The 26,653-nt window shown below is 32.3% G+C and overlaps 1 protein-coding gene across 3 annotated transcripts; it reads left to right on the top strand.

Moving 5' to 3' along the window:
• Nucleotides 1-2,533: 2,533 nt before the first annotated feature.
• LOC110022002 (protein NUCLEAR FUSION DEFECTIVE 6, chloroplastic/mitochondrial-like) lies at nt 2,534-22,079 on the top strand. Of its 3 annotated transcripts, none has more exons than XR_002293718.1 (4): nt 2,534-2,790; nt 2,868-2,989; nt 16,973-17,053; nt 21,847-22,079. XR_002293718.1 is itself a non-coding variant. In XM_020720763.1 (4 exons), the coding sequence occupies exons 1-3, from the start codon at nt 2,648-2,650 to the stop codon at nt 16,990-16,992; spliced, it is 285 nt and encodes a 94-aa protein (XP_020576422.1). In that variant the 5' UTR covers nt 2,534-2,647; the 3' UTR covers nt 16,993-17,009; nt 21,847-22,079. The 3 variants fall into 3 exon arrangements, 2 of the variants coding, with proteins under 2 accessions (XP_020576422.1, XP_020576419.1); XM_020720763.1 differs by having other exon boundaries at nt 16,973-17,009; XM_020720760.1 differs by lacking the exon at nt 16,973-17,053.
• Nucleotides 22,080-26,653: the final 4,574 nt, after the last annotated feature.

The following is a 26,653-nucleotide window of genomic DNA, read 5'->3' as shown; positions in this document are numbered from 1 at the left end:
CTTAGAAATGTCGTCCCCCAAAACCTCGAAACAACAATCTTTTCAAGGAAAATTGACATACCTAAGACGTTTTATATCTAATATGTCAGGACGGTTCCCGTCATTTTTTACGTTGATAAAAAAGGGCGCCAAGTTTACTTGGGATGAGACATGTCAATGGACATTTGAAAGTATTAAACAATATTTAATGACATCTCCTATGTTAGCAAACCCTATCTCAGGTAAACTGTTGATACTTTATACCACAGCCTTAGACGACTCACTCGGATACTTGTTAGCCCAAGTCAATGATGAGGGTAAGGAAAACACACTATATTACTTGAGTCGTCATCTAAGACCGGCGAATGTGAAGTATCATTCTGTTAAGAAATATTGTCTAGCTTTGATTTTTTGCCGCTCAAAAGTTTAGACATTACATGTTTTTTCATAAGATCAACCTGATCTCGAAGTTTAATCCGTTGCAGTATTTAATGACCCACCCGATGCTTTCCGACAGGTTAGCAATGTAATAGATGATTTTATTGCAATTCTATATAACATTTGTACCCCTTCGCACTATCAAAGGGTATATTCTAACAGACTTCCTTGCAGCCCACCCACTACCAGCTGGGTCCCCCCTCAATGTCGACTTTCCCGATAAAAAAGTAATGCATGTGGAACAACCTAATGCTCAATGTTGGAAAATGTAGTTCGATGGGGCTTCATCAGCCAGAAAAGATAAATGATTGCAAATGGTGATGCCCGATAAGGCAGGAATTGGTCTAATCTTCGTTACATCGGATCAAGGGAGGTTGATGTTCTCTTACCACCTCACACAGTCGTGTACCAACTACGAAGTAGAATATGAAGCTTTGATGTCAGGATTGGAATTGGCGATATTAATGTACATAACAGGCATCACCATTTATGGCGACTCACAACTCGTCATTCAACAAGTGATGGGGAAATACAAGATCTTAAAGTGAAGATTAGAAGAGTATCACTGACACACGATGAAATTTTTGGAATAGATTCCCGACATAACATTATATAGAATCCCTTGAGGAGATAATGCCCATACATATGCTTTAGCCAAACTCACGAAAGAATTGACATGTCCATAGGAAGACTCTATTGACATCACAGTTCAATAACGACAGGTTTGATCATGGATTGACATGGATAATTTACATAAGCCGAGAAAAGAGAAAACACTAATGACAATGACCGAGGATACTGAGGATTGGTGCTAGTCGTTTGTTGAGTACTTACAAATATGAGTGTTACCGGGGGATAGGTCAATGAGACAGCAAGTCAAGAAGAGGGTCATGTCATATGCCTTAATCGACAACTTTTTGTATAGAAGATCCTTTGGTCAGATGTGGTTATGATGTTTGAGCTGAACAGAAGCACAAAATATCGTCTAAGAAGTGCGTGCAAGATTGTGTGGTGCTCATCCGTCGGGGTCAAATATGAAGATGAAAATCAAGAGATTTAGATATTATTGGCCAACAATGATGTCAGATTGCATGGAAACAGCTAAGAGATGTCACCAGTGTCAGGTACATGGAGTGGTCTTGCACCAACCTCCGAACGTGCTACATCCAACGATCGTGTCATGATCATTCGAGTGTTGGGGTACACATATAGTGGGTTCTATAGAGCCTCCATCTTGTAAATGAAACAAATTCATTATCACAGCTACAAATTACTTCTCAAAGTGAGCAGAGACAACGTCGTTACAGGAAGTTACAGTACAACATGTTCTTCAGAAATCAGATTGTCTACTGTTTCGGTGTTCTACACAGGATCATTTCAGACAACGGGTCCTCCTGCAATAGCAAGAAGATCAACAGTTTTGTTAGACAACACGAAATAGATTGGAGATACTCCACGATTTATTATAAAAAAACATACGACTTAGCAGAAGCCTTTAACAAAATAATAGTGCAAATTTTAAAGAAAACATTAGATGATAATAAAAGAGGATGACACGAGAAACTGTTAGTCTGTTGTACATTGGCCTCAAGTAATTGATAATGATCATCTGTTCAGAGGTCGATCGAGTAGGCTACTGATTATTAAGAACCAACTGATTGAGAGTTAGATGGCTAAAGATGATATGAATGATCCGGTATATAAGTGTCATTTCACAATAATTCTAGCCCTCTACAAAAAAAAAATAAAAAAAAATAAAAATAAAGTTGTTTTTGAAACCGTGGACAAATATGACTCTTTAAAGCTCTCTCTACTTCATAATCTCATTTTACACTCTAATCCCTGGGTGTGATTCATGAACAAGTCTAATTTCAATAGAGTTATAAACGAGTTAAGTTGATTAGTGAGCTAGCTCAAATTCCATTAGATAAATGGCTCAGGAATTGAGATCAACTAACTAACTAGCCAAATTTAAGCCAACTCCAATCCCAATCTTTAGCTCATGAGTCAAATCATTTTAAAATATTAATATAATTTAAAATAAAAGAAATTAAATACAAAATTCATAAAAATAAAACTAAAATCACTTTCTCCCCGTCTTCTACCATATAAATCGATCAATCAAAACACAACCATGGTGGCTCTCCTGCGCTCCTTTTCATCCCACGCTGCTCTCAGCTGCACCAAAGAATTTCACCGGTCCTACTGATTTTTTCGTTGTTCGCCTGTAATGGCCGCTGCCACCGCTGTTAGACCTATTCTCCGGTCTGCTGCCATTCGCAATGCGACGGCGAGGTTCGCCTCAAAGACCTCCGGTGCTCGCTTTCCGTGTCTGATTCCCAAGCTTGGCTCCACCTCTCCTCGGTTTCTAAGGTACAATCCTCACTTCTTTCATTCTTTTCTGACTTGAAATATCTTTTTTGAATTGAGATTTTATCTTTTGGCTTTAGGTCTTCGGTGGTAAGTTGTCTCTGTTTGGAGTCGGTTCTCCCAATGCACAGCGCGACATCATCAGCACTTATGACCTCTCTGCTGTCTATTTCCACCCATGACATTGGGTTCCTCTCGAAAGGTATTATAAATCCACTCCGTCTGAATCCGCCATGCTTCACTCGAATATGCTGTTATCTTTTTATTTTGTGAAGTTAGGTCCCGGGTTTGTGTAATTGTGTGGTTGGGGGAGGGGTGAGATGTGTAAAATGATTAAGTAATATAAGGGAGGCTAGCGAAATATTATTTCTTTTTTAAACGAAATATTAAACAATGAACATGAGCATATTTCTTTCCTATTGTTCAAAGACAAAAATAAACTGCTGGAGGGGAAAACTTAGTAGCTAATGGTCCCAAGCATTGCAATTGCGAGTGTCACAGCTGAATTCAAATTATGATGAAATTGGATAATGGAAAAGCATACCTGTCTATAGACTTGTTGGATATTTGGTACATTGAAAGGTTAGTAATTTCAGAAGAAAAATCTTATAAATTGGTTCCAAGCTCCAAAATGAGTCGGAAAATGCCACATTAAATATTTAATTGATGGATTCCAGTTAATTGGAGTGATTATCTGTGTTGTTTCTATGCATTTAAATTTTAATCCTTCCATCTTTGGCAACGCGGCAACTTGATAGGTGCACAGGCAGGTGCTGAGGCCGAGAAATATTTGGAATAAATTTCACTGAGGTTTTTGAAAATTTTCAGACCAGCCAACATGATTGTAATCTTATTGGAAGGGGAATAGCTAGTGCAACGGACTCTTAAGTATTTTTCCTGTGTTCTTCATAACATTTTCAGTTTGTTGCTTTATGCTATTATATATAAAATTTTCATTCTCAGGGACAAGGCCTCAAACACCATAGATGATAAGAAAATTTTTCGCTTTAATAGCCCGGGAATATGGTCCCGAAGGATTTGAATAAGTGGCTTTGTGGGATGGGGTGTTGTTGGAGACCACATTATACAACATTGAAGGAGGGCTCTGCATCCAAGATAGGATATAAGGTTACTTCAACATTTTGTGTTCAAGTTAGATGAAATATATAGTCAAAATGGCAATCATTATTATTTTTTATTAATGGAGTGCACCCCATAAACCTAACTGTTAGGTGTTGTTTACAATTTTGGGAAGTATCATGAAATTTTGTGGCCAAAAATATTTCAAGAAGAGTAATATGAGTAAATGACTTTAAATTCACTTTTTTTTGTCTCTAGCCTCAACTAGTGAAATGAATCCAAATAATTTTCTCTGATGGAATAGATTGCCCATTTTGACTAGGGCCATAATCACCGACGATCTATATAGCTTAGTAGTAGTCCCATCTTCCTGAATAATACTAAAAAGTGAATTTGAAGAATACACATATTAGTTTTAGTGACTTTATAGCTGTTAAAAATTAACCAAAACTAAAGTAATCAGATCTTCATGGCAATCAAAGTGAGGTGACCACTTATGCACACACCTTAAAAATCTATTCAGATGGAATGGCATGCTTGAGAAGAGACATGAAATAACGAGATTCAATAAGGTGGGGTGTCTAATCCTTCAATCTTAAATTGGCCATGATTTTAATTATCTGCATGTTGGGGCGGCTCTTAGAAATTTTGCTCATATGAGATAATAAAAAAAAAGAGACGCCAACTCAAAATGTCTTTGTCAGAAAAATTAAATTTTAGCTTATCTTGATCGGAGGATGGCAACTTGTGATGAGTTATTGAATCTTATTAGAAATATATAGGGAATCAAAAGGATATGATAGGTTAAAGACTAGGAATTTTATTTTTCTAACAATTTTTGTCAATGAGTACAAGTCTGAGGAGATTACACAGTGATCAAAATTCTAGGTGTATGAGCAATAATAGGAGAAACGTCATACTGTGAAAACACTTTAGCAACCGTAGAATAGATGGGATGACTATCAAGAAAATATTTGAAGCCTGACGGTGTGTGGCCTCACAATGTTGGCCACTAGATAATTAACACAAATTGACAAACAATGATCCAAATTGAAGCAATGATGATGAAGGTGTCGAGGTAGGAGATGACATGAGTGGGAATGCTAACTTCTGGAGTGATGATTATTGAGTGAGTTGAGTGTAAAAATTAGAGTTAATGTGTCTAAAATTGTGTAATTTTACATATTTTTTATACTAATTAAGTTATTTTTAACACGAAGTCAAATAGGTGGAAGATTTGAGAAGAAGAAAAATATATGCAGGTATAGCACCACAGTGCCGACCACCCAATGCCACAATATTGGATGTTGTTACGTGGAGAAAATACTCGAGAGCTTAGTGTCGCAAATTCGATTCGAAGAGCCACATTGCTAGTTCAACAGCGTTAGTCATGACCAAACATGAGAAAAAACTTGAGCTTGGCGTCGTAGCACCATATTTTAGCATCATGCACTATAAGTCAAGCATTGAAAAACTTAAAAAGGAGCATTGACGCACCATTTCGTGAAGAAAGAGGCCTAAAAAACTAGATAGACGCTAGTTTGCATCATTGCAGCATGACGATATGACATGATAGTTTTGAGTTGGTTTCGGAGTAGGCCACAAGGAGTTATTGGATGGTTTGAGAGTGGTTGTACATTATGAACAATAAAGAATTAGAAGGGGATTGTTTTCTGTGGGAGAGCACCGAGGGCTTTAGTAGTTGGTGAGTGTGAGTGCTAAAGTAACCAGGAAGAACTTGTGGAAAAACTTCTTGACAGTGGAAGAAGAGCATATTCAACTAGGAAATTATGGTTTTATCTTTCTAACTTTTTTGTATTTGACTTTAATTTTTATTTATTCAAGATTTCTCCTTTGTTTTAATGCTTATGATTAGTGTCTAAGTATTTTTACTTTTTGCATGTGGAATTTCCTACTTAATTTTCTGCATAGCATGATGTGTTAGAGTTTAATTTTAAAATATCATAAAGTTCATCCAATTCCATTGAGTAATTGTATCAAACATATAGTTATTTCAATCTTACTGTGATCTATTTACCTCAACAGAGACATGGAAAAACAATAGGAGAATTTTAACAAAAATTTAAGTAGTGCAACTATTCATCTATTTGAATTTTTGTAATCAGTTAAAAAATTGTGTGAATGCAATCATTTAGATTAGTTCCTATAGAAATATAGTGAATCTTGTTGATTGGCCTTTCTAAGATCTAGACGGCGACTAGTAATACAACTTGATCTTGATTTACAATGAATCTTTGTAGTAATTCATGTCAATGTATAAAATTGGAGAAGAAAATCACAAATTCAATGCGTCTTTCTCCACTTGAAAATCACTGTCCTTGTTGAAGTCTTTATAAGCATTGATTTGTGAAGTATTTTATTTGGATAAAAATCAGGGTTAAATTGTGTTAGTAATTAATTTGCTTGTATTAATTTCTTGTGGTTCTCAAGAGAAATATATCTTACTCATTTTATATTACTTGAAAACGGCATGTATATTTATGTATTTCGTAAAAATTGGTCAATGATGCCCCTCAACAAAGGCATGCTCAGACCAATAACCCATAAGGAGAGTAGACGATATGAGTGATCACGCCTGTGGAGGGTGTGAGCATTGGAGTGCAGCGAATATAGTTGTGATAATTACTGCAAGTGTGAGGGTGCAAGAAGTGAAAGCCTCGCGCAAGGGTTAGGAGTGCAAGCAATTCCCACATGTGAGTGTCGTAGCAGAAAGAAGGGACAAATGTAGCAAGTGAAGCTTCAAGTATAAATGATAATATCAAGTGCAAAATAAATCGCTCTGCTCCTTATGGAGGTGATGGGTAATTAGTCTTATATTTGTGTGGAGGTTGAGAGCTAGCTTACGGTCTAGGAACTATTTTAGTGTTGAGGAGAGAGGGGAAGGCTTATAATTATGGTTTGAAAGAGTAGAACAATAACTGCCTCATTTATGGAAAATTATGATTTTCAACACCAAACTCCAAATTGTGAACAAGATAACTTGAAAAATTATCTAGCTATAGAGAATTCATTAATGCATCAAAAATTCATTTTAAATTTTACATAAAATTTAAATCAACTGAGAAAACTTAAATTTAAGGGAAAGAAATTTAAAATCCAACGGAATGGGAGATGGTTGGTGCTCTTTTCATTGTAATTTCTTTGAAGGTTATTACACCCACCTCAACTCTTAAATGATGGAATTGTTCTTGTATTGTGGAGGAAGCTTGGGATTCTATTTCCAATTTGAGGTGATGCGGCTTCCAACACTTGAATATAAATTTGGATGCTCAACTAAGCATAACAAAATATAATTAAAAAGCTCATGCAAGGTGATGGGATTTGATTTTTACTTTTGTCACCGTATGCACCACTTGATGTTTTGCATCAGCTTAACCCAACCATGAAGAATTCTAATTTGGAAGAATTGAAATCAATTAAGCATCCATCAAGTATGGTGCATTCTTCCCCAAATCTTCCTTAGTCATCCAAGTATAATAATAATCACAATTTGTCATGGAACCTGTGTGGGTGTATCTTTGACTATTGGGACTTCATTAATGATCATAGCTTTAACCTCACAGAAGGTTGATTGAGATGAAAAATATAATTGTAATCACACCTTAAAGAAGGTTGATTGAGATGACAAATACAATGGTAATCACAATTTCTTATAAATAGGGTAGTATGCAAGTTTTGAGGTTTTTTAATTTTTTGATTTAGCAAAATAATCTTAATATTAAAAAAATATACTTATAAACATGTTAGGTGGCAAGTCAAGAAAACAATCATTAGGCTCAAGTTTTCTTGCATTTTTAAGGGATCCCATACCCTTGCTCATTTTTTTTATATTTGGTAGTAACATAACATTAAGGATGCATGCTTATTAAAACACAGTACACTTTATTCAAACAGTTTATGATTTATAACATCAACATATTTAGTAATGTTCATCTCTCTTTATTATCTTTCATTAGCATGAAGAGAAGTTTTTTTTTTGTAAATGTGAAAACAAAATTAGGAAATACATGACATGAAATATTCTTAGATCAAGTTTATCGAGTTTGTAACCATATAAAAATCTTGGGGGATTTATATACATAGCATACAAAACTTCTTATATTACATATGTCACACCCAAATTTATTATTTTGCATTTAAAACACCTATAGTATTATATATACTAAAAAATAACACTCATTAAAAACAGTAATGCCAGTACCCTTCCCCTTCTCGTCCATCATTGATTCCAACAAACTATCAGAGTTCACGAGGGGGTGAATATCCCATTTAAGCAAAATTAACCTAAATACTACCAAACAATGAAAATAACGGCTTTAAATCCTACGGATGTTAAATTCTATTGCGTTATTTAAAGGCAGTGAAGAGTGTGATGGGTGAAGGGGGGAGAAATGGGCAGAAATATGAGGGCTGCCTTCTTCAATGACTTTAGGTAGGAGCTAAAGGAGAAAGAGATGAGTATCGGAGGTTTTTTTTATACGCCGCGAAAGGGGAAGAAAGACAATGGCTACCTTTTTTAATTGCTCCGGGTGGGCGCTGAAGGAGAAATATGAGAGTTTCATAGATTTTTTGTAAGCTGCGATCTAGAATTTTAGAGTTCTTTGTACGCTATGATCCCGTCATTGCTTTTCCCAGCTAGCTCTAGCTGGGAATGTATTGCAGTGTTTTGGTAATGAGAGGGGGAAAGGGACCGGCGTTAATGTTTTTAATGGGAAGCGTTATTTTTTAGCAGATTTAATGTTTTAGGTGCTTTAAATGTAATTTGGTTAGTTTGGGTGTGAAATTTGTAATAAAAGGAGTTTTGGGTGCTTTGTATGTAAATCCCCCAAAATTTTAAATAATTATTTGTAGTTTTGAAAATTGCATAGGTATAAGCAAAACTCAAATGTAGATAAATGAATATCTCAATTTCAAATGATTTGCCCCAAGACATCTAAGTAGGATTTCTAAAGACCTATTGACTATCATAATTTGCCCTCCGTTTCGGGATGAAAGGCTTCTAAAAACTTTAGTTTAATATCAGTTAATCTTTACAATGTCTTCTAAAAGTAGGAAACAAATCTAACATCCCTGTAAAAAATTATCATTGCCTCTTACTGTCCTTGGTAACCCTAAAATGAAGTCTGTAGAAACATTCTCTATGTTCTATAAGTAGCAGATGAGGCAATGTATTTCTCAAATTTTATTTTGTAGTCTTATCTTAAATGTGTAAACATAGTGCAACTAATATCTCTATATTCTTTCTCACTAAAGGCCAATGAAATCTATTCTTCACGAGACTAATGTGGTTTTCTCTTTGCTTTTGTAACCAACCATCCTACTGTAGTTTGATTCACTAATTAGGAACTCTCAAAATGACCTAGAAATATACAGTGGCTTTCCCTTATAGTAATATCCATCAATCGTCATAAATGAAATTATGAAAGTGAGAAATGTTTACACTTTATACTCGTAAAATAAAATGTCAAAATTCAAATGCAGGGATTAATCATCTATAATTCTATCAAATCTAAGAATTTTTATTTATAAGAAAATTATATCATTATGGCTATTTTATACAATGCATCAAGGGATTTTTTTCTCTATTCCAGGCTTACATTGTTATGCAAATGAATTCTCCCGTGAGAACTCAATTCAATTAATATATTTATGATTTTTTTTTTTTTTTGTATTTATGAATTTAAAAGAACATTGATAATAGTTTAAGATAATTTTTTAGTGCATCAAATAATATCTCAAATATTTTAAAGATTGAATGATTGTATGGAATTCACTATTATAGTTGGTGTACTGTTAATTGAGATCATTGAGGTTTTCATTGAAGAATGCAATGGAGCAGTTCTCCTTGGTAAGTATTCATCCTACTTTTATCGTGAAAGCATAACTTCAAAGATTTTAGCAAAATCAAGCAATCTTAAAAGAGGTGGGAAAGACATGAAACTTCCATTCGAGCACATGCTTTCTTAAAACTAGCAGACCATGCAAATTTTTCTCTTTAAGATGTTAATAAAGGCAGCCACTATAATGCTAAAGTTTCTAATGAACCTCCTATAGATCTTTGCTAAACCATAGAAGCTAACTATTAGAAAAGCTTTTCATAGTAGGTGGGGACATTCAATAATTTTATTAAGCTTTGAGGGTTAGGATTTCAAATCAAAAGATGGGTGTACTAAATTCTAACAAAATTACTTCTTTTTGCATGACGAAACATTTTTTTATATTGATAACTTTTTTTTTTCCCTCAGCTTAATTAAGGGTAACATAACTGAACAAACAAATTAGAGACTAGAACAAGCACGAATGCGACTTCCTTTAGATGAAGTGAATTGAAGTCAAGTCAAAAACTGAATTGAGGTCTAGTCAAAAACTCTTTTTTTTTTCAAAATTTAAAAACTGACCCTTTCTAACCTAAAATCAAATCGAATCATGGCTACAACAAACTCATTAATAGGAAAATCTAAAACATTAAAATCAAAATAATTCTCCTTTAACTTATAGGTCATCACCAATTGATGTTTTACATTTATATTTTGACCAAGCATGGGTTTTAAATCCGAACTAGATTTTTGTGGTATTGATGGTGAAGATTTGAACATTGCTTACCCTTGAGAAGGCTTTATGATATTGTCCTTATGTTTGAATACATATTTATTGTCCTAGCTTTTAATGTATAACATTCATATTATATGGAAAATATCCACCTAACATGATGTGGGATTTATCCATGGGACGGGGATCACATCAAATATGCTCCCCATAATCTCTTATCACATAAAGTATGCTCCCCATAACCTGTTTTCTTAATAGGTAGTAGACATCTATTAGATGGATATATAAGTATGTTTCATCTAACTCATATGAAAGGTTTAGGATGTCGTTCAACTTTTAATTTTGCCCTTTTAGATGTATGGGTAGAAATAACTTTCGCGACATTCCTGCCATCAATCACTTATCTACACATCTTCCCCTTACACGCGACGAATGCTAAACACATTCTTTCTCCTGTTCTCAGCATCATTCATAGTTACTTCTAAATAATTCATTACATCAATTTGATTTAAATCATGATTTCAATCTTTCAAGTTATCGTCCTTAGTGTTTTAACCTCTTCTAAAATGAAGATTTATACCTTGCACTAATTTCTTACATACTCTTTTTTATAGCACTTGAAACAAATCACTCCTTGGTGTTTTTAGTGCTACTCTCAGCGCGGTTTTCAGCGATGTAGGTACTAGTTGGGAAGGGTTTGGTCTAGCAGCAGTTCTTGAGGTAGAAAAAAAGTTTCACCAACCTCTAAGACAATTAAATTCATTTGTTCAGAAATTATACCATAAGTATTTTGCATGTCTAAAAAATATCTTAGCAAAACTCACTCTGGTAATCATTGATATTTACCTAGCAAAGAACTCTTCTATTTGTGTTAATTGGTCTAAGAACTTATTGAGATTATGGGTTTCGTCACAGGCAAGAATTCTTTTCAATTTTTCTTGAAGGATCATTAAAATCATTAGCATTCCTAACATGATTTTCATTTCTATTTGAATTTATTTTGACTAACATTCTCATATCTCTTCTAGTAAATTAGTCTAGGAACTTATCAGGATCATTGATTTCATTTCTAGCAAGGTCTTATTTTGTAATTTTTCTTGAAGGATCATTAAAATCATTAGCATTCCTAACATGATTTTCTTTTCTATTTATATTTCTCTAAGATAACATTCTCATAGCTTCATGGCCATCTTTTGGTTTTGTTGAAACCCATTTTCTAGGTTATTTGTCGTGACATGAATAAATTGTGTATGGCAGGAGGCTATGCTGGAAACCTAGGAGTCATTTTGTGCATTTAGTTCACCATATTTTGCATTTCTTTTCTCTACTCTTCCATCATATTTTGCATTTTGTTCCTATGCTCCTCTATTAAATCTTGGGTTCAAACTTTATCCTCTACAATTTTATTTCGACTCTCAAATTGATCCATTTTGGCGGACTTGAGTGATATGTTATGCAAATATAGTTAAATAAATCTTCTTTTTGTTTCATTGAAACTCATTTTCTTGGTTATTATTTATGACATGAAAAGGTTGTGTAGGAACAGGAGGCAAGGAGGTTGTGCTGGAAACCTGGGAGTCATTTTGTGCATTTGTTTCTTCATATTCTGCATTTATTTCTTTGCTCTTCCATCATATGTTGTAGTTTGCTACTATATTCCTCTATTAAATCTCGGGTTCTAACTTTAGTTTCATTGATCCTAGTGGATAAATCCTTTGCTATTTTATTTTGACCCTCAAAGTAATTCATTGTGCCAGACTTGTGTGATATGTTATGCAATAAAGTTAAATAAAAGCATAAGCAAATACGATCTTATTTTTTAAAATGGAAACATGTTAAATGCCACATATGATATATATATGTATATGTTAAAAAATTTTGGCGTTTTTTATTTTCTCAATGTTTAGCAATCAAATAGAAATAAACTAAAAAAATATAGCAAATCATATAAACTTGAGAAAATTTAATTTCAATATTTTATGATTTTAAACACAATTTAACGATGTTGTAAATTTTTTCCTTAGGGAACATACTCATGCTCCGGAAAAAAAGAAGTAAAATTGAGTAGTGTTAAGTTACAACTATACATTGGCTAGGCTACAAACTATGATGCACAAACACCTGGGTTAATGCAATATGCATTATTCAACACATTTCAGGCACAAACACATATTTGATTAAAAAGTAGTTGAAAATGGATATGCATGTTTGACAAGCACATCCTAAATAATTTGATTAAAATTTTATTAAAGATAACATTGAAGTAATGATTAAGTATACAATATAAATTATAAATTATAAAGTATTAAATTTAATATTTTCATCTTAACTCTTCCCCTTTTGGCTGTCTAGCCCACCAGTAATAGGGCCTAGAGTTTTGGGATCAACTGACCTAGCCCTTGCATGACGACCAGCCACTTGAGCATCAATGTTCCTTTACTCATAACATCATGCTCAAGTAGCCATGGTATGCATCTTTGTGACATTTTTTTGTCGTGCATGCTATGTTTTCTCTACCTGTTTCTCCAATTTATCAGTTTGTCTCATCCTTTTCCATGCTTAATGAGGTTGTGGTTATACTTGTATTAATTTTTCTTCAAATGTTCTTTCTGCATTTAGTAACTAACATAATTCTGTCAAAGAAGGGCAAAAGAAGCTTTTTTTCACATTTTTAGATTCTTTCTTTTTTCTCATTTGATTCCTTCTGTCATTCTGTGTAGGATATGGTTAGGTACTTTATTTTTTTTGGAAGTTTGTGGATTATGATTTGGTTATGTGGAATTATTATTGTATGTATCGGTAGCTTCTACTATTTAAAATATATTTATGAAGTTGTTCTTTTAAGCAGGCATGCTAGATTAATAGATAGTGCAAATGTAAATTTTGAGTTCAAATTTTGAATTTATCTCCTCAAGTTAGATTTTGTATTTCTATTTGCACAAGGGATGCAGAAGATGTATAAATTATAATTTGTGTTTAATGTGCGTTTTTGTCCTATATTGTCAATAATAAATATATTTCATGTTTGTATAGATTATCAACATATATAGATTTGTCATAATCAGTTAGGTCACACAAATTTTCATGTTCAGATAAGCCATATATAAATCATTGTATTAAAAAAGTCACATATTTTAGATACAGAATGTCAAGTATATATCATTATATTCAGATACTTCACGTTCATATCTTTAGATATATATTGTTACTTAATTGATATTCTTGATCCAAGCTAAGAAGCATTGTGTCAAAGCTCTCTAACTTGTCATCGCCTAGAGGATAAATTAGGTCAACAGGATCATTGAGCTAAGATCGAAGTGGGCTTTGTTAATCTCCACCACGCTACGTGAGACAGAAATGCACTTCTTGGTAATGATAAGTTCAAACACAAGTGATTTACCAAGGATTTTAATATGTTGACAAATTCTTGAAGTCAAATTACAATGTGTTATGGTGACACACTTAAATATCAAATTGAAAGTAGGCTGAAAAAATCCATTCAATGGATATAATGCATATTGTATTTTAATCATGTTAGTCCGAGAATTAAATCAATAGTAGTATCATTGAAGGTTAATGTATATCATAAGACATGACATGATGATGTTACACAAATAACAAATATAATCATTTAAAGATACATGACTATGTGGCATGAATCTAAAATCAACTAAGTGCTTGATAATATTCATATATTACTAGTCAAGGTGATCCTAATAGATATAAAGAAACCTCGCTACCTCTACCACTCCAGATGTCTTCAAAGACTAAAAATATATCATGACATAAATAACATTTATAACTCTAAATAAGGAGCATATTTAATTATTTGAATATGCATATCCAAGATCAAATAAAGACATAATACTATTCATATATTATAGACCAAGGAGCTCATAATTGCTATAAAATAATTGTGCGTCAATACCTTAAACCTCAGATGTCCATGAAAATCAATGCACTTGACTCTGATTACATCAAAGAATTCCCAACCATTTTATGGTTACAAATAATAAGTAAAAATAATAATTTTTATCATCTATTGATAGTTAATTATTCAATTACTATTTTTGTTATTATTTTACTCTTAATTTTTTTTAATTTATTTAAAAATTTATAAAATCAGGAAAATCATTTCAAAGGATAGCTTTTTTTTTTTAATTCATTTTTCTCCAATGAATTTCAATTAATTAAAGCCACAATTAGATCAAAAGCTTCAAATTTGAGTGTAAGTTAGGGACGGTGCTATTTCACCCTAAATTTGCTGAAATTGAATTGTGAAATTACTACTAACATTTATTTGCACTTACAAGTTCAATGTTATGTCTAATTACAACTCAATTTCATAGCTAATTGAAAGTCTCATTTACCTTAATTTCAAGTGTATTACCCTAAACTCTGATCAAATTTGAGTGTTTAATACATGATTTATTAATTTATAATTATATTTATTTCTTATGCTATGGTAAGTCGCTATAATCATAATGAAATCAATATATAATTTTAACACATTATACCTTCATTCTAATTTAGGTTAAGACACATCACAAAGATTTCTCATAATCAATTTGGATTTATGTTGGGCAGGTCTACTATGGAAGCTACACATTTATTGAGAGGTTTGATGGAGAAGTTCAGAGATAATAAGGAGAATCTACATTTGATTTTTATTGATTTAGACAAAGCTTACGAAATCCTTTGGAGAGTTCTTAAGAAGAAAGGTGTTTGATATCACTTATATTGAAGTTATTAAAGATATGCATACTAGAGCTGTTACTTGTGTTCAAACCGAAGGAGGATTGACCAAATATTTTCCTATTTCTCTTGGATTACTTCAGGGATTGACTTTAAGCCCATATCTTTTTGCTCTAGTTATGGATGGTTATACTGGACATCTACAGGAGGATGTACCTTGGTGTATGTTTTTTGCTGATGATATTCTTCTTGTGGATAAAACGAGAGAAAAAAACCCAGGAAAAACTTGAATTTGTTGAAGGACTTCATTTAAAGGCCTTCATTTAAGTAAAACTAAAACTGAATACATGGAATCTAATTTTAGTAGTAATAGCTCTAGTGACAGAAGTGTGACTTTGGGTGATCAAATTATTAAAAGGTGTGAATGATTTAGATATCTTGGGTCCGTTGTTCAAAGCGATGGTGATATAGATGGGGATGTTAATAGTAGATTTCAAGTTGGTTGGTTGAAGTGGAGGAATGCTTCGGGCCTTTTGTGTGATAGAAAAAGTACCGCTTAGACTGAAAGGAAAATTTTATAAGACGATGGTGAGACCTGCAATGCTATATGACGCTGAATGTTGGCCTTTAAAAGAGAAGCATAATAATAAGTTGTGTTGTCGAGATCAGAATGATAAGGTGGATGAGTGGCTTTACACTTAGAGAAAAAATGCGAAATGAATATATCCGTGATAGGGTTGGTGTAGCTCCTGTGACAGACAAAATTAGAGAAAGTCGTCTTAGATGGTTTGGTCACATTAAACGTCGACCATCTGATGATCCGATTAGGAGAGTAGATGTTTTAGATTCGACTTGTGTTAAGAAAGGCAGAGATAGACCTAGGAAGACTTGGGCTTATTATATTAAAAATGATCTTAATTTCTTAGAACTAAATGAAAATATGACACTAAATAGGACTCAACGGAGAAAAAGGATTCATGTAGCCGACCCCATGTAGTGGGATTAAGGCTTTGTTGTTGTTGTTGTTGTATACCTTCATTCTAATTTTAAAAGAAGAAAATGGAGGAAGAGGTAAACTTCTGAGAAAGCTCTTTGTTTGGGGCCAATCCTCTTATTGATGATCCACATACGAATAAGAGAATTGGTGGATAAGAAAAAAAGAAGAAATGTGTGAAGGGCATTCAAATCTTGCAGGTGTGGGCAAACATGTGATCTCACACAACTTGCACTTTGCTCCTCCTTCATATCTCCCACAATCTCTCACCTGCTCCCCCTCAGATACTCTCAGATCTCTTTCCAGCGGAGGGCATAGAGAAAAATAGTTGACCCTTCCTCCTGGATATCCTTTTGGTGGTGCTCTTGCTGGTAGCCATACTACTCTGAACCAGCCCAATTTAGGCTAGGCTAAACCTTTTTCTTTTTTATTTTGCTATTAGAGGACCTACCTATTTATTTAATTAAATTATGATTTAACATTAATTAATGCACAATTTTTCTGATAGTAAATGACTTGAGTGCTGGACAAAACTACTTTATGTATGCTGGTAGCGTGTTTCTTAATGGGAAATCTTTTTTTTTCAAGAGGAAGATACGATTGGTGTTTTATAAACTCATCAATATTTACTCATTTATATATAATTAAAGCTCTCTTGTCTTTGCCTTATCGATAGTGCTGGTTATAGTGACATCATATAAAAAGTTTTGTAGTGTAATTGTCTTGCTGGTTTCTATTATATAAATTTCATAGCTTCCGGTCACAGCTATTCTCTTCATTTTGTTGTTAATTATGATAGAAGTGCATGCGCTATTGTTTCCCCTCTTTTTTTTTTTCTCTTTGTAGGACAAGATGATACTAGATGATGGTGAAGGCTGAAAAGGTGTTTTACTTTCCTATGTTCTATTAGTTCCATCAGTATATTTGGTAATAAAATTCTTTCTAAAACTTCTATATGAGATATGTACTATGAAAGAATTTCATTTTGAGTATTGCTTTATAAAGATCTTACTGAATACATCTTGAGTGCATTTGTGGATATCATTCACGATATTAAAATTATGTTTGTATCTTCCATATAACATTTATGTGTTTCTTATTTTTTTCATATTGAAGAGAATGTGCACAGACATTGTGTCATAAAAGGTTAGTCAATCAACCAAATGAGTAATGATCAAAATAATCTAGACTTTTTAGGTGTCTGAAGTCTTTGATTTAGTATGTAGTTTAGGTGTTTAATTTATTCCCTCAACTTAGTTATAAATCAATTTAACCATATTGCTTATTTTATTATTTCCTTCGATCTACATTGGTTGTGGGAAGCAGGACCTTTTAGACCTTTAGGTTTATTTCCATTAATTTGAGCTAGTATTAAATAATTATATTGATTTAAAAAGTCCAAAGTAGCTTCATAGAAACTTTCTCTCCAGCAATTTCTCATTCAAAAAGATGGCAATGTTGATGGCTGGATCAAATTATTTGATGTGTTGAGGGACTAAATAAATCCAAAGTATTTGTTAAGCAAAAGGTAAGTTATTGTCAATTATTAGGCAAGTATTTAGATTGTACCTCTCCTTTAATAGAATATCTATGACGTGAAACTCAAACATTTCAATTAATGTGGTATTATTCTGGTTTTCTATGCTAAATGCTATTGTATTATTTTAACTACAGTTACTGAAGGTTGATGATATGCTACATAATATGCTGTGTGAAATATACCAAACATGGTTCAAATAGCATTGAATTATAGCAACCTTGTTGTTAAGAGTTGGGAGTCTTTCATATAAATGTATATCTCAACTATTTTTTAAGTCCAATAATGCTTTAACTTTTAATAAAGGTGAATATTTCATGTTTAATACTTGTTAAGTGTTATGCAATTGCTCAAACTTATTATAATGAAAAATGATGGGGGTTGGCTAAGTCTAAATCTATTTTTATGTACTACATGAAATTTGATGACATCAATTTAAAAGCTAAATGTAGACTGAAAATCCAAAGATATAATTTTTAGTTACCGAGTAGTTTGTTGGAGAAGTTTACTATAAAATTAAACAGGGAAGATAGTTGATAAAGAGTTGAAAGATGAAAGCATTGAAGTTATCCCTGTTAATGATGTGATGACTCCTCTTAAGTTCATTATTGGTGGGAGCATTATTTATATGATTTAGAATGAAGTTTTAATAATCAATTTTGGAAAAAAAATGGATGGTATATTTGATGAGAAAAGGATAATTGTTGTTGGTGATTAAATGGTCATAATGATTTTAGTAGGATGAGTTATTATAGATTTTATTTTGGTTATGTAATAGGAGATTTAGGATGAGTTATAAGAAGTTTCTGTTTGGGTATGGAATGGAAGAGGGAAATGTGACCGGAAAAACTATAAATAATAAGCTCTATCAGATAACTTTGTAATTGTTACACAATGAAGCATCATTATGTTTCTTTCGTAAGTGAACTACTGAATTATAAATAGATTTTAATCAATTAAAAACCCAAAATAGTTTCCTAACTATTAAGGAGTGTCCAATTTAGTCTCAGACTATTAAAAGTTGCTCTAAATTAGTCTTAAATTATATTTTCCATTAAATTTAACACTGGACTGCATGAATTAAAGAGTATTCTCATATTTTATGTAATTATTTAAAATTTATGTGGTTTGTATATAAATCTCTTTTCTATTTATTCTTAAAAAAATATAATTTTTAATTTGTATTAATAAATCTCTTCACAACAATCATAGTTTTTTTTTTCAAATGCAAAATTATAAAATAACGAATAATTATGCAATAAGAGCTCAATCTATCTAAAATTATATGAATTACTCGATTTCAATTGATTTTTTTTAATATTATTTATTAGAGAATGTGTTTTAAAATAGTTAAAGTTAACTTGAAAAACTAATGATTGATTTTATTTTATGTTTAAAACATTGTGTACGTGAATGATAAAATTATGTGATTTTTGGCAAGCCACTTATAATTATGGAACATAATGTTGTGTATTCAATAATAATCTAATTAACTTTTCATTTGAAAAAAATAATGACTGTTGTGAAGAGATTTATTAATCCAAATTAAAAGTTATAATTTTTCAAAACAAATACAGAAGAGCTTTAAATAAAAACTACACAAATTTTCAATAATTGTATAAAAGTTGGAAATACCCTTCAATTCATTTTGGACCAATTTGGAGCCACTTTTGATAGTCTGGGACTAAATTGGACTCTTCTTAATAGTCGGGAGACTATTTTGGGCTTTTACTCTATTTTAATCAAAGGTTTGTTCTTTTATTAGGAAATGTTCAAGTTCTCATGAAATATAGTAGTTTTGGACTTTACAAATATATAGAAATTAATAATAAATTGCCTGGGATTAGATGTTGGAACTTAAAGTGTGAAGGTTTTAATATGCCAAGCTAAATTGTTGAAGCTAATAAAAACTTTATATTGAGCAAATTTGGTGTAGGAGAAGATGGCTAAATACAGTAAGAATAATGTTTAAAATTGCACAATTAGATATTGAGGTGTTTTCTATTCGCGAGGTAAGACATTAGCCTTGAAACTGTCTAGCATCATTACTTACATATTAAAGAACGATACATTAACATCTTAACTTGATAAAAATTATCAAATTACATCTATATGATATAATAAATTATGTAAACAACAAAATATTATGTAACAACTTGCACAAAATAAAAATATAATGTAAATATTCCACTAATTAAATCATCAAAATAACATAAAATATTAATGTAAGACATAAGATGAATTTAACATATTAGACTTCTCTCGCTCCTATTGTCCAACTAACATAATAACATACTATGGTAGCAAGGGCATGTCGAATGGTTAGCGGTAGCAATGGTAGCTGGAGCAGGCGTCGGTGGTTGGAGCAGGAGTACCAACAGGTGGAGACGATTGCCACTGCAACAACAATAGGTGGCAAAGTCGGCTGCAGCAGGAGCAACAACAGATAGTGACAACAACAGGTGGCGGCGATAGCAGTTGTTGGCGGCTTCTATAGGGGAAGCAACAAGTTGTGACAGTGTCAACGATGGAAGCAATAGGTAACGGCGGTGGCAATGCCGATGAGAACAGTGGCAGATGGTGTTGATGATAAAAGTGCCAGGTGTCGACATTGGGAAAGCCCAAGCAGGGAAAAGGAAGTTCTTGCATGTGAGAGTTGTTGCTTCGGTTCCTATTTGAATCATTTAGTATTGGGAAAAAAAATACTAAGCGCGAGAGGTGCACGCCTCAACCGAATTGAGGATAGGTGCACCGGGCCCAAGCTGCTGGAAGCGTACGTCTCGCCCAAGCTGCTGGGCCTCAATTTGTTTTGTTTGGATTTTTATTGAGACGCACCTCAAGGCACACCTCAAATTGCGCGATTTTAAACAAAGATTATAAAACTGTCAGAAAATCTTTTTTAGGTCTAGAAATCTGTTATATATTAATAAGGAGATTTGGTAGTTGAGTTGAAGGTACAAAATGTGTTAGAAGTGCAAAATAAATGATACTATGGCGTGTGATAATTTACTTTAGCTAACTGTCTTGTATGCTGATAATTAATAAAATTAAAGCTACAATTCCTGGTGATAGTTATGGAATAGGAGCTATAGAGAATTTAAGCCAAACCAGGGATATTTATTTTGAAGTTTAGACTTAAGGACCATACTTAAAGTGAGGAAATCAAATAAATATAAAAATTCTATTTTTTTTTTAAAATATTTTTTAGCATTAGTGAAGAAATTTTTTCATAAAAACCATATGAATATAGCTGTGAAATATATCATAAATTTATCCAATAAGATAAAGTTGAGTTCGTTTTGAAGAAGATGCACTGATATGAAGTTGTAGGTCCATATAAAATGCCAATTGAGATTTAGGAAGTTATGAGCAATATTGGACTTGATAACTTGAAATGATTCTTAAGATTAATTAGAGAGGAAGTATTGTGGTATCACCTTTAAAAAATAAATGGGACCTTGACCTTTAGGGTTGTGCCTAATTATGAGGTCATACTTATGAAGCATACAACTAAATGAAACCTCATGCTTTCTTGGAAAGGGCACACAATGTTTGTTTAATAATTGAATCTTGGTTTTGTTAAGTGGTCTCTCCCTACGCAACGCATTGCTAGGTTTCTCCATCATATGTGAAGATAATCATCAATGATACCATTAAGCTGCTTCCTTTAAAAATAGCTTATGGCTATTTTCATTTCACATTATTTAAAGACTATTCTTTGTATGATATTGAAAAAACATGTTTCTGCCATGAGAAATCATTGAAAGCATGTGTGGTTGTCCAACTCTCCAGCTCCTAAAGTAGTCCTGTTTTTCTAGTCTGCAAAAATCCGTTTGTTAATCTCAAAGTCATATTCACTTGACCTATAATCATCGAGATTTATAATAAACTCGGGAGGGACTGTAGCATTTTTTGTGGTTCTTCATTCCGTTCCTTCGGTGAAGTTTCTTTCTTAAAATTGTTTCGTTTTGTAAAAACCCTAGTATCTTCTGAGTATTTGGAGGTTGTATGCACTACAAAGAACTGTGACAAGGTTATTTGTGGATTTTATAGAAAAGTATTTTGAGCACAGACCATTCTTCTCATCTTTGTTTACAACATTTTGGACTGCCAATTTATCTCTGATACTCATGTTTAGTTGCTTATCTTTGAAACTACTGAATTTCCTTATGATTTTTTACAGGATATGCCAATGATGACGTGTAATGTGCTGTGGTTGGAGTGCCTTGCATTGTGTCCTGCTTTTTGGAAAATGTCAGCTATGCTTCATTCATATGCTGCTGAGGTTTTAAAATTGTTTTAAAAACATTTTCAGATATGACAATTTATTTCTTCTCATATTTAGTTTAGATGGTGCTTTAAACCGCTATTATGCATCTGCTTTGGTACGATTGCTTCAACCAGATTTAACATCTATAAGGGAGTTCAGATCACTTGATCTCTTTCTTATTTACTATTAGGGGCAAGATGTTGTGACATTTATTTAATTAAAATAAAAAAAAAATTGTGTAATTATTAAGAAATAATTCAATTTTGAATTCAATGGAGGATTTATTTCCTTTAGTAATGTGCTGCCTTTGAGCTAAAGCATGTGGTCCAGGTGAATGGAGCTGTTATTTTGTCTTATTAGTGTACATTACAGAAGGGCTTTCAGCTTCTAGAATAAGTGTTTGAAGATCGTCACGGCTTGCCGCTGTAGAATGCAATGAACTCTCCATAGTCCAACAACAAGAAGTCTTTATCTCACTAAGTGTGGTCGACTACATGAATGATGAATGTCCTGGTCATTCAATATAACCACATTGTAACCAAAGCACCCTTGGTATATGCTAGAGTATGATGGTTTCATAATTAGGCCAATATGCTCTAGAAACATAGAGTGGTTTCCCTCCAAATTTTGTTTGGTAATCACTCCAAATAAGCATATAAAACATTGATTACAAATTGAACCAGCCTCATTCTAGTTTTGGCTTAGTTAAAATCTTTAAATAGTTAATTGATGTATTTTGCTTAGTTACTTGCATAAATACTTAAGCTTCTCTTTTGTGATATTATTGAATGATTAAGAAAACTGTTATTATTAGTAGTACTCTTAGTGAAGCTTAATAGTAGATCCAAAGTTTTGTGACTTTTATGAGTTAAAGTTATTCCTTTTTTTTTTTAATCCTTGCCTCTTTCTAGTCTAAGGGTCTGTTTGGGGCAGCTTTATTAAGGGTCTGTTTGGGGGAGTTGCATCTTATTGAATAATCTTTTGATAAACTGATTAAAAATAATTTATTGATAAGCTAGGTGTGATGGCTATTATAAATTTTTATTTTTTTTTTGGAAAAGCTAGATCGCTGTCAAAAAGTTTCCACCGCACCTTGATAAGTGCGGTTTAAAAACGTTGTTTTCAGCATTTTGAAAACACATAACCTGTCAAAACGCAGTTTACCCGAGCAGGCCACCACACCAAATAAGCTACCCCAAGCGGGCTTTTTAGCCTTCTCCTAAACTTAACAATCACTATCTTCATCCCTTTAACTCTACTATCATCTTGCCATAGCCCCAATTGCCCTTCATTAGCAATTAACCTCTTCACCCAACACCAAACCCTAAGCAAACTTTCTATGAGTTAGACCTTTTTATCAAAAACCCTAACTTATTTGAAGCACTCCACTAGATTCCATCTTCCTTCTAATATCTCATAAATCCCAACACCCAATTGCTCCCTTCCATCATGAACACCCAATTGCTCCCTTCCATCATGAACCTAAAATAATGTATACTTGAGCCTAAAAGAATAAATTCCTATCTACCTCTCAACTTTAGACCTCCATTTTCTAGCCCACAAAACCCAACTATTATTATCACAACTATTCTTATCACATTTATGAATAGTACTTTCAATAATTCAAATTAAAAATATTTCCAAATTTATTTAGTTGAAGAATATTGATTAGTCAAATATATTTTAATTTATATTAAATGATCAAGTTAGTTCCAATTGATTAATGTATAACTTTTGTTCAAGTTAATATTTTTCAAGTATGAATTTTTCTTGGTCTATCAAATAATTTAGATTAAAAGAATTTTTAAATTATCTAATTTATAAATAATTAATCAACTTTTATAGATTACACATCTAAGGCTAATTTAATTCATTTGAAACTCTTTTTTTTTTTTTTGATTAGAGAATTATACTTAATTTTTTTCTATAGGAATTGGGTGCTATATGTGTGATTTCTCTTTATATTTATATTGAATATTTTAGATGAAATTACATACATAACACAACTTTTATGTGGTTAATTACATATCTAATACCTAAGAATTCATATTTATATTTATAACATTTTAATAGAGAAAAGTATCAAAATGTTTTAGGATTCAATTTAATCCTAGAGTTTATAAAAATGTCAATTTAGCCCTCAGACTTTATAAGAAGGAATAAACTAGTCATCCGTGTGGACTATTATTACAAATATTAAGAAAGTTTGGGGACCAATTTATCACTTTTATGAATTAGGGGACTAAATGATTCATGTAAATAGTCGGGTACTATTTGCACACTTTACTCCATTTTTACACCATGACCTATGCATGAAAAAGAAAAAGGCTTATTTCGCAATTACGAAGTATTAATGGTGTTTTTTACATGATATTAAAGGTTTGTGTGTTATACATATAGATTTGGAAGCTTAGATGTTACATGAGCAAATAAAAATTATGTGACATGTAAATGACACCAATATTTTATTGGCTCGATCATATTAAAACACAAGTATGAAATTAATATGAAAGCGTTAATATGATTTTTGTATGTAATTTAAAATTTTGGATGCTATAAATTTAAATATTTAAGTTTAAACCCTACATATGTGAATGCATAAAAATTATGTGATGTGTACATAAATTTTCTTTAAAAAATATGCAATTTGTTATCTTTAAAGTTAAAATAGTGATATCTTTAATCTGACGTGCAAATTTTGGGTGGCGTAAATGTAAATAGTAAAGTTGTGATGTTAGATATGTAAATACATAAGAATTGGATGGTATATATGTAAATGTCCCAAAAAATTTCAGCATAGGGGAGTAATGGATTGTACTGAGTAGGTCACTTCTCTGGATTGCATTACAGAATCTAATTTTTAGAGGCTTTTACATGCATGACACCCAAAACTTTCATATTTACCCATCTCGCACCTTAGACTTCATAATTACAAATATCATATGAAAAGTAGCACTTATTATCACTTTTTAATAGTCAAATCCATCTTTTCATCCTTGGGTAAAATACTACGTGTAAGAAATAAGAGTTTAGGTGTTAGACAGGAAATTCATAAGAATTGGGTTCAAAAGAATTTGGTTCTATGTACGTAAATATTCAAAAAAAAAAAAAAAACTAGATAAAGAAAGAAATTTTACAATTCATTTTTGCTTCATTTTCTTCATTCTCAACGTATTTAAAGTCGGAATACCTCATATTTTAACAAAACAGTCGAAAACTTAGCACCCTTATATCATTAGGCAAAAAACAATTTCTTCGTGATATTTCACGGTGGAGTCCATAACATCTTGATGAGCTCACAAAGTTATCGATCAAATCCGCCTTGACCCAAACTATTAGTTAACTTTATCTTTGCGGTCACAATAGCTAGGGACTCGTCCCGTTTTCTATTCATCTAATTATTTGAGTCGAGATAAAATGATCTCTATGATGGAAGACATTTTTAATTGATCTAATCTAAAAAAATGATGTCAAAGGCATTTTTGTTGAGTGCCACACTCTTAAGGGCAGGTAAATAAGTATGTTATATACACTTTATATCAACACAATCAAACTTAGAGAATCAATTATGTAGATATAGATAAATGAAGGGTTATGATGCATCAAGAAGCGGTGAATTTCATGTGCTAAAAAACTATTAAGTTTCTTTTGAAATCCTATGAGTTCAAAACTTGAACACAACATACACCAAAATAGATAGTTTATCAATCAACCTAAAAATACAACATAAATGTGCATAATGTAAGTGTATATAATGCGTGCAAGATACATATCAAAACACAATATAAGATGCATATGATTTAAACAAGAAAGACAGAGAGAGAGAGAGAGAGAGAGAGAGAGAGAGAGAGACAGTAGAGGATGAATTGGGTGTGCATCAATACTACTGAACTCTCGAATTTTTAATCAGGCATGCAAATGTAAGCAAATGAAGGGTTGATATAACACAATTGAGCGAGCAGTGTATTGAATGTGCACAAGCGTTTGTATTTATTTCATTTTGTAAAATTCTACCAATTTCAATAATGCAAATGTAAGCAAATGAAGGGTTGATATAACACAATTGAGCGAGCAGTGTATTGAATGTGCTCCAGCGTTTGTATTTGTTTCATTTTGTAAAATTCCAACAACTAAATATAGGGACAAATAAATTACCAATAGAATCAAACACACAATCTAATAGTGTATAAATATAAAGGGGCATTTACATGCATACCGCCCAATTCCTATGTATTTACATATCCTACACCTAAATTTTCCTTTTGACATTTATATCACCCGAATCTTTCACATCACATAAAAAATACCACGATTTTAACGTAAAAAAAAAAAAAGCGAGACACAACTTTTCATGTATATGTAACGTGATATGTATGTAAAGAAAAACAGTTTAGGTATTAGATATGTAAATACATAGCAATTGGGCGGTATGCATGTAAATCTTCCATGTATATTTTATCAGAAGTCTTTCAATTATTCATGAAGCTTTCTCCGATTCAGCTTTCTCAGATTAGGGGTACAAACAAACTGAGAGCTTGAGCCACTTATTTAGCTAGGCTTGTTAGGTATTCAAGCATGGCATACATTTATTTATTTATATAACTATCCATATATAACATTAGGCTCTATGAATCACCATGCCCCATATATCAATTGTATTGTTTGTTGTTTCTTGAGATGAATCTTCTTTAAATTAATTGTAGAACTATTGTTCAAGTTC

The sequence above is a fragment of the Phalaenopsis equestris genome, unplaced genomic scaffold, assembly GCF_001263595.1.
Source record: "Phalaenopsis equestris unplaced genomic scaffold, ASM126359v1 Scaffold000160, whole genome shotgun sequence".
In the NCBI taxonomy this organism is placed as follows: domain Eukaryota; kingdom Viridiplantae; phylum Streptophyta; class Magnoliopsida; order Asparagales; family Orchidaceae; genus Phalaenopsis; species Phalaenopsis equestris.
The sequence above is the reverse complement of the archived record's forward strand: the minus strand, read 5'-3'. Positions and strand labels throughout refer to the sequence as shown.

Bases quoted from the DNA above. Each gene is read 5' to 3' on its own strand.
- LOC110022002 (XM_020720760.1), top strand. From the start codon at position 2,648: ATGGCCGCTGCCACCGCTGTTAGACCTATTCTCCGGTCTGCTGCCATT. The intron at 2,791-2,867 runs GTACAATCCTCA...TTTTGGCTTTAG, and splicing joins ACCTCTCCTCGGTTTCTAAG to GTCTTCGGTGGTAAGTTGTC. The intron at 2,990-21,846 runs GTATTATAAATC...GATTTTTTACAG, and splicing joins CATTGGGTTCCTCTCGAAAG to GATATGCCAATGATGACGTG.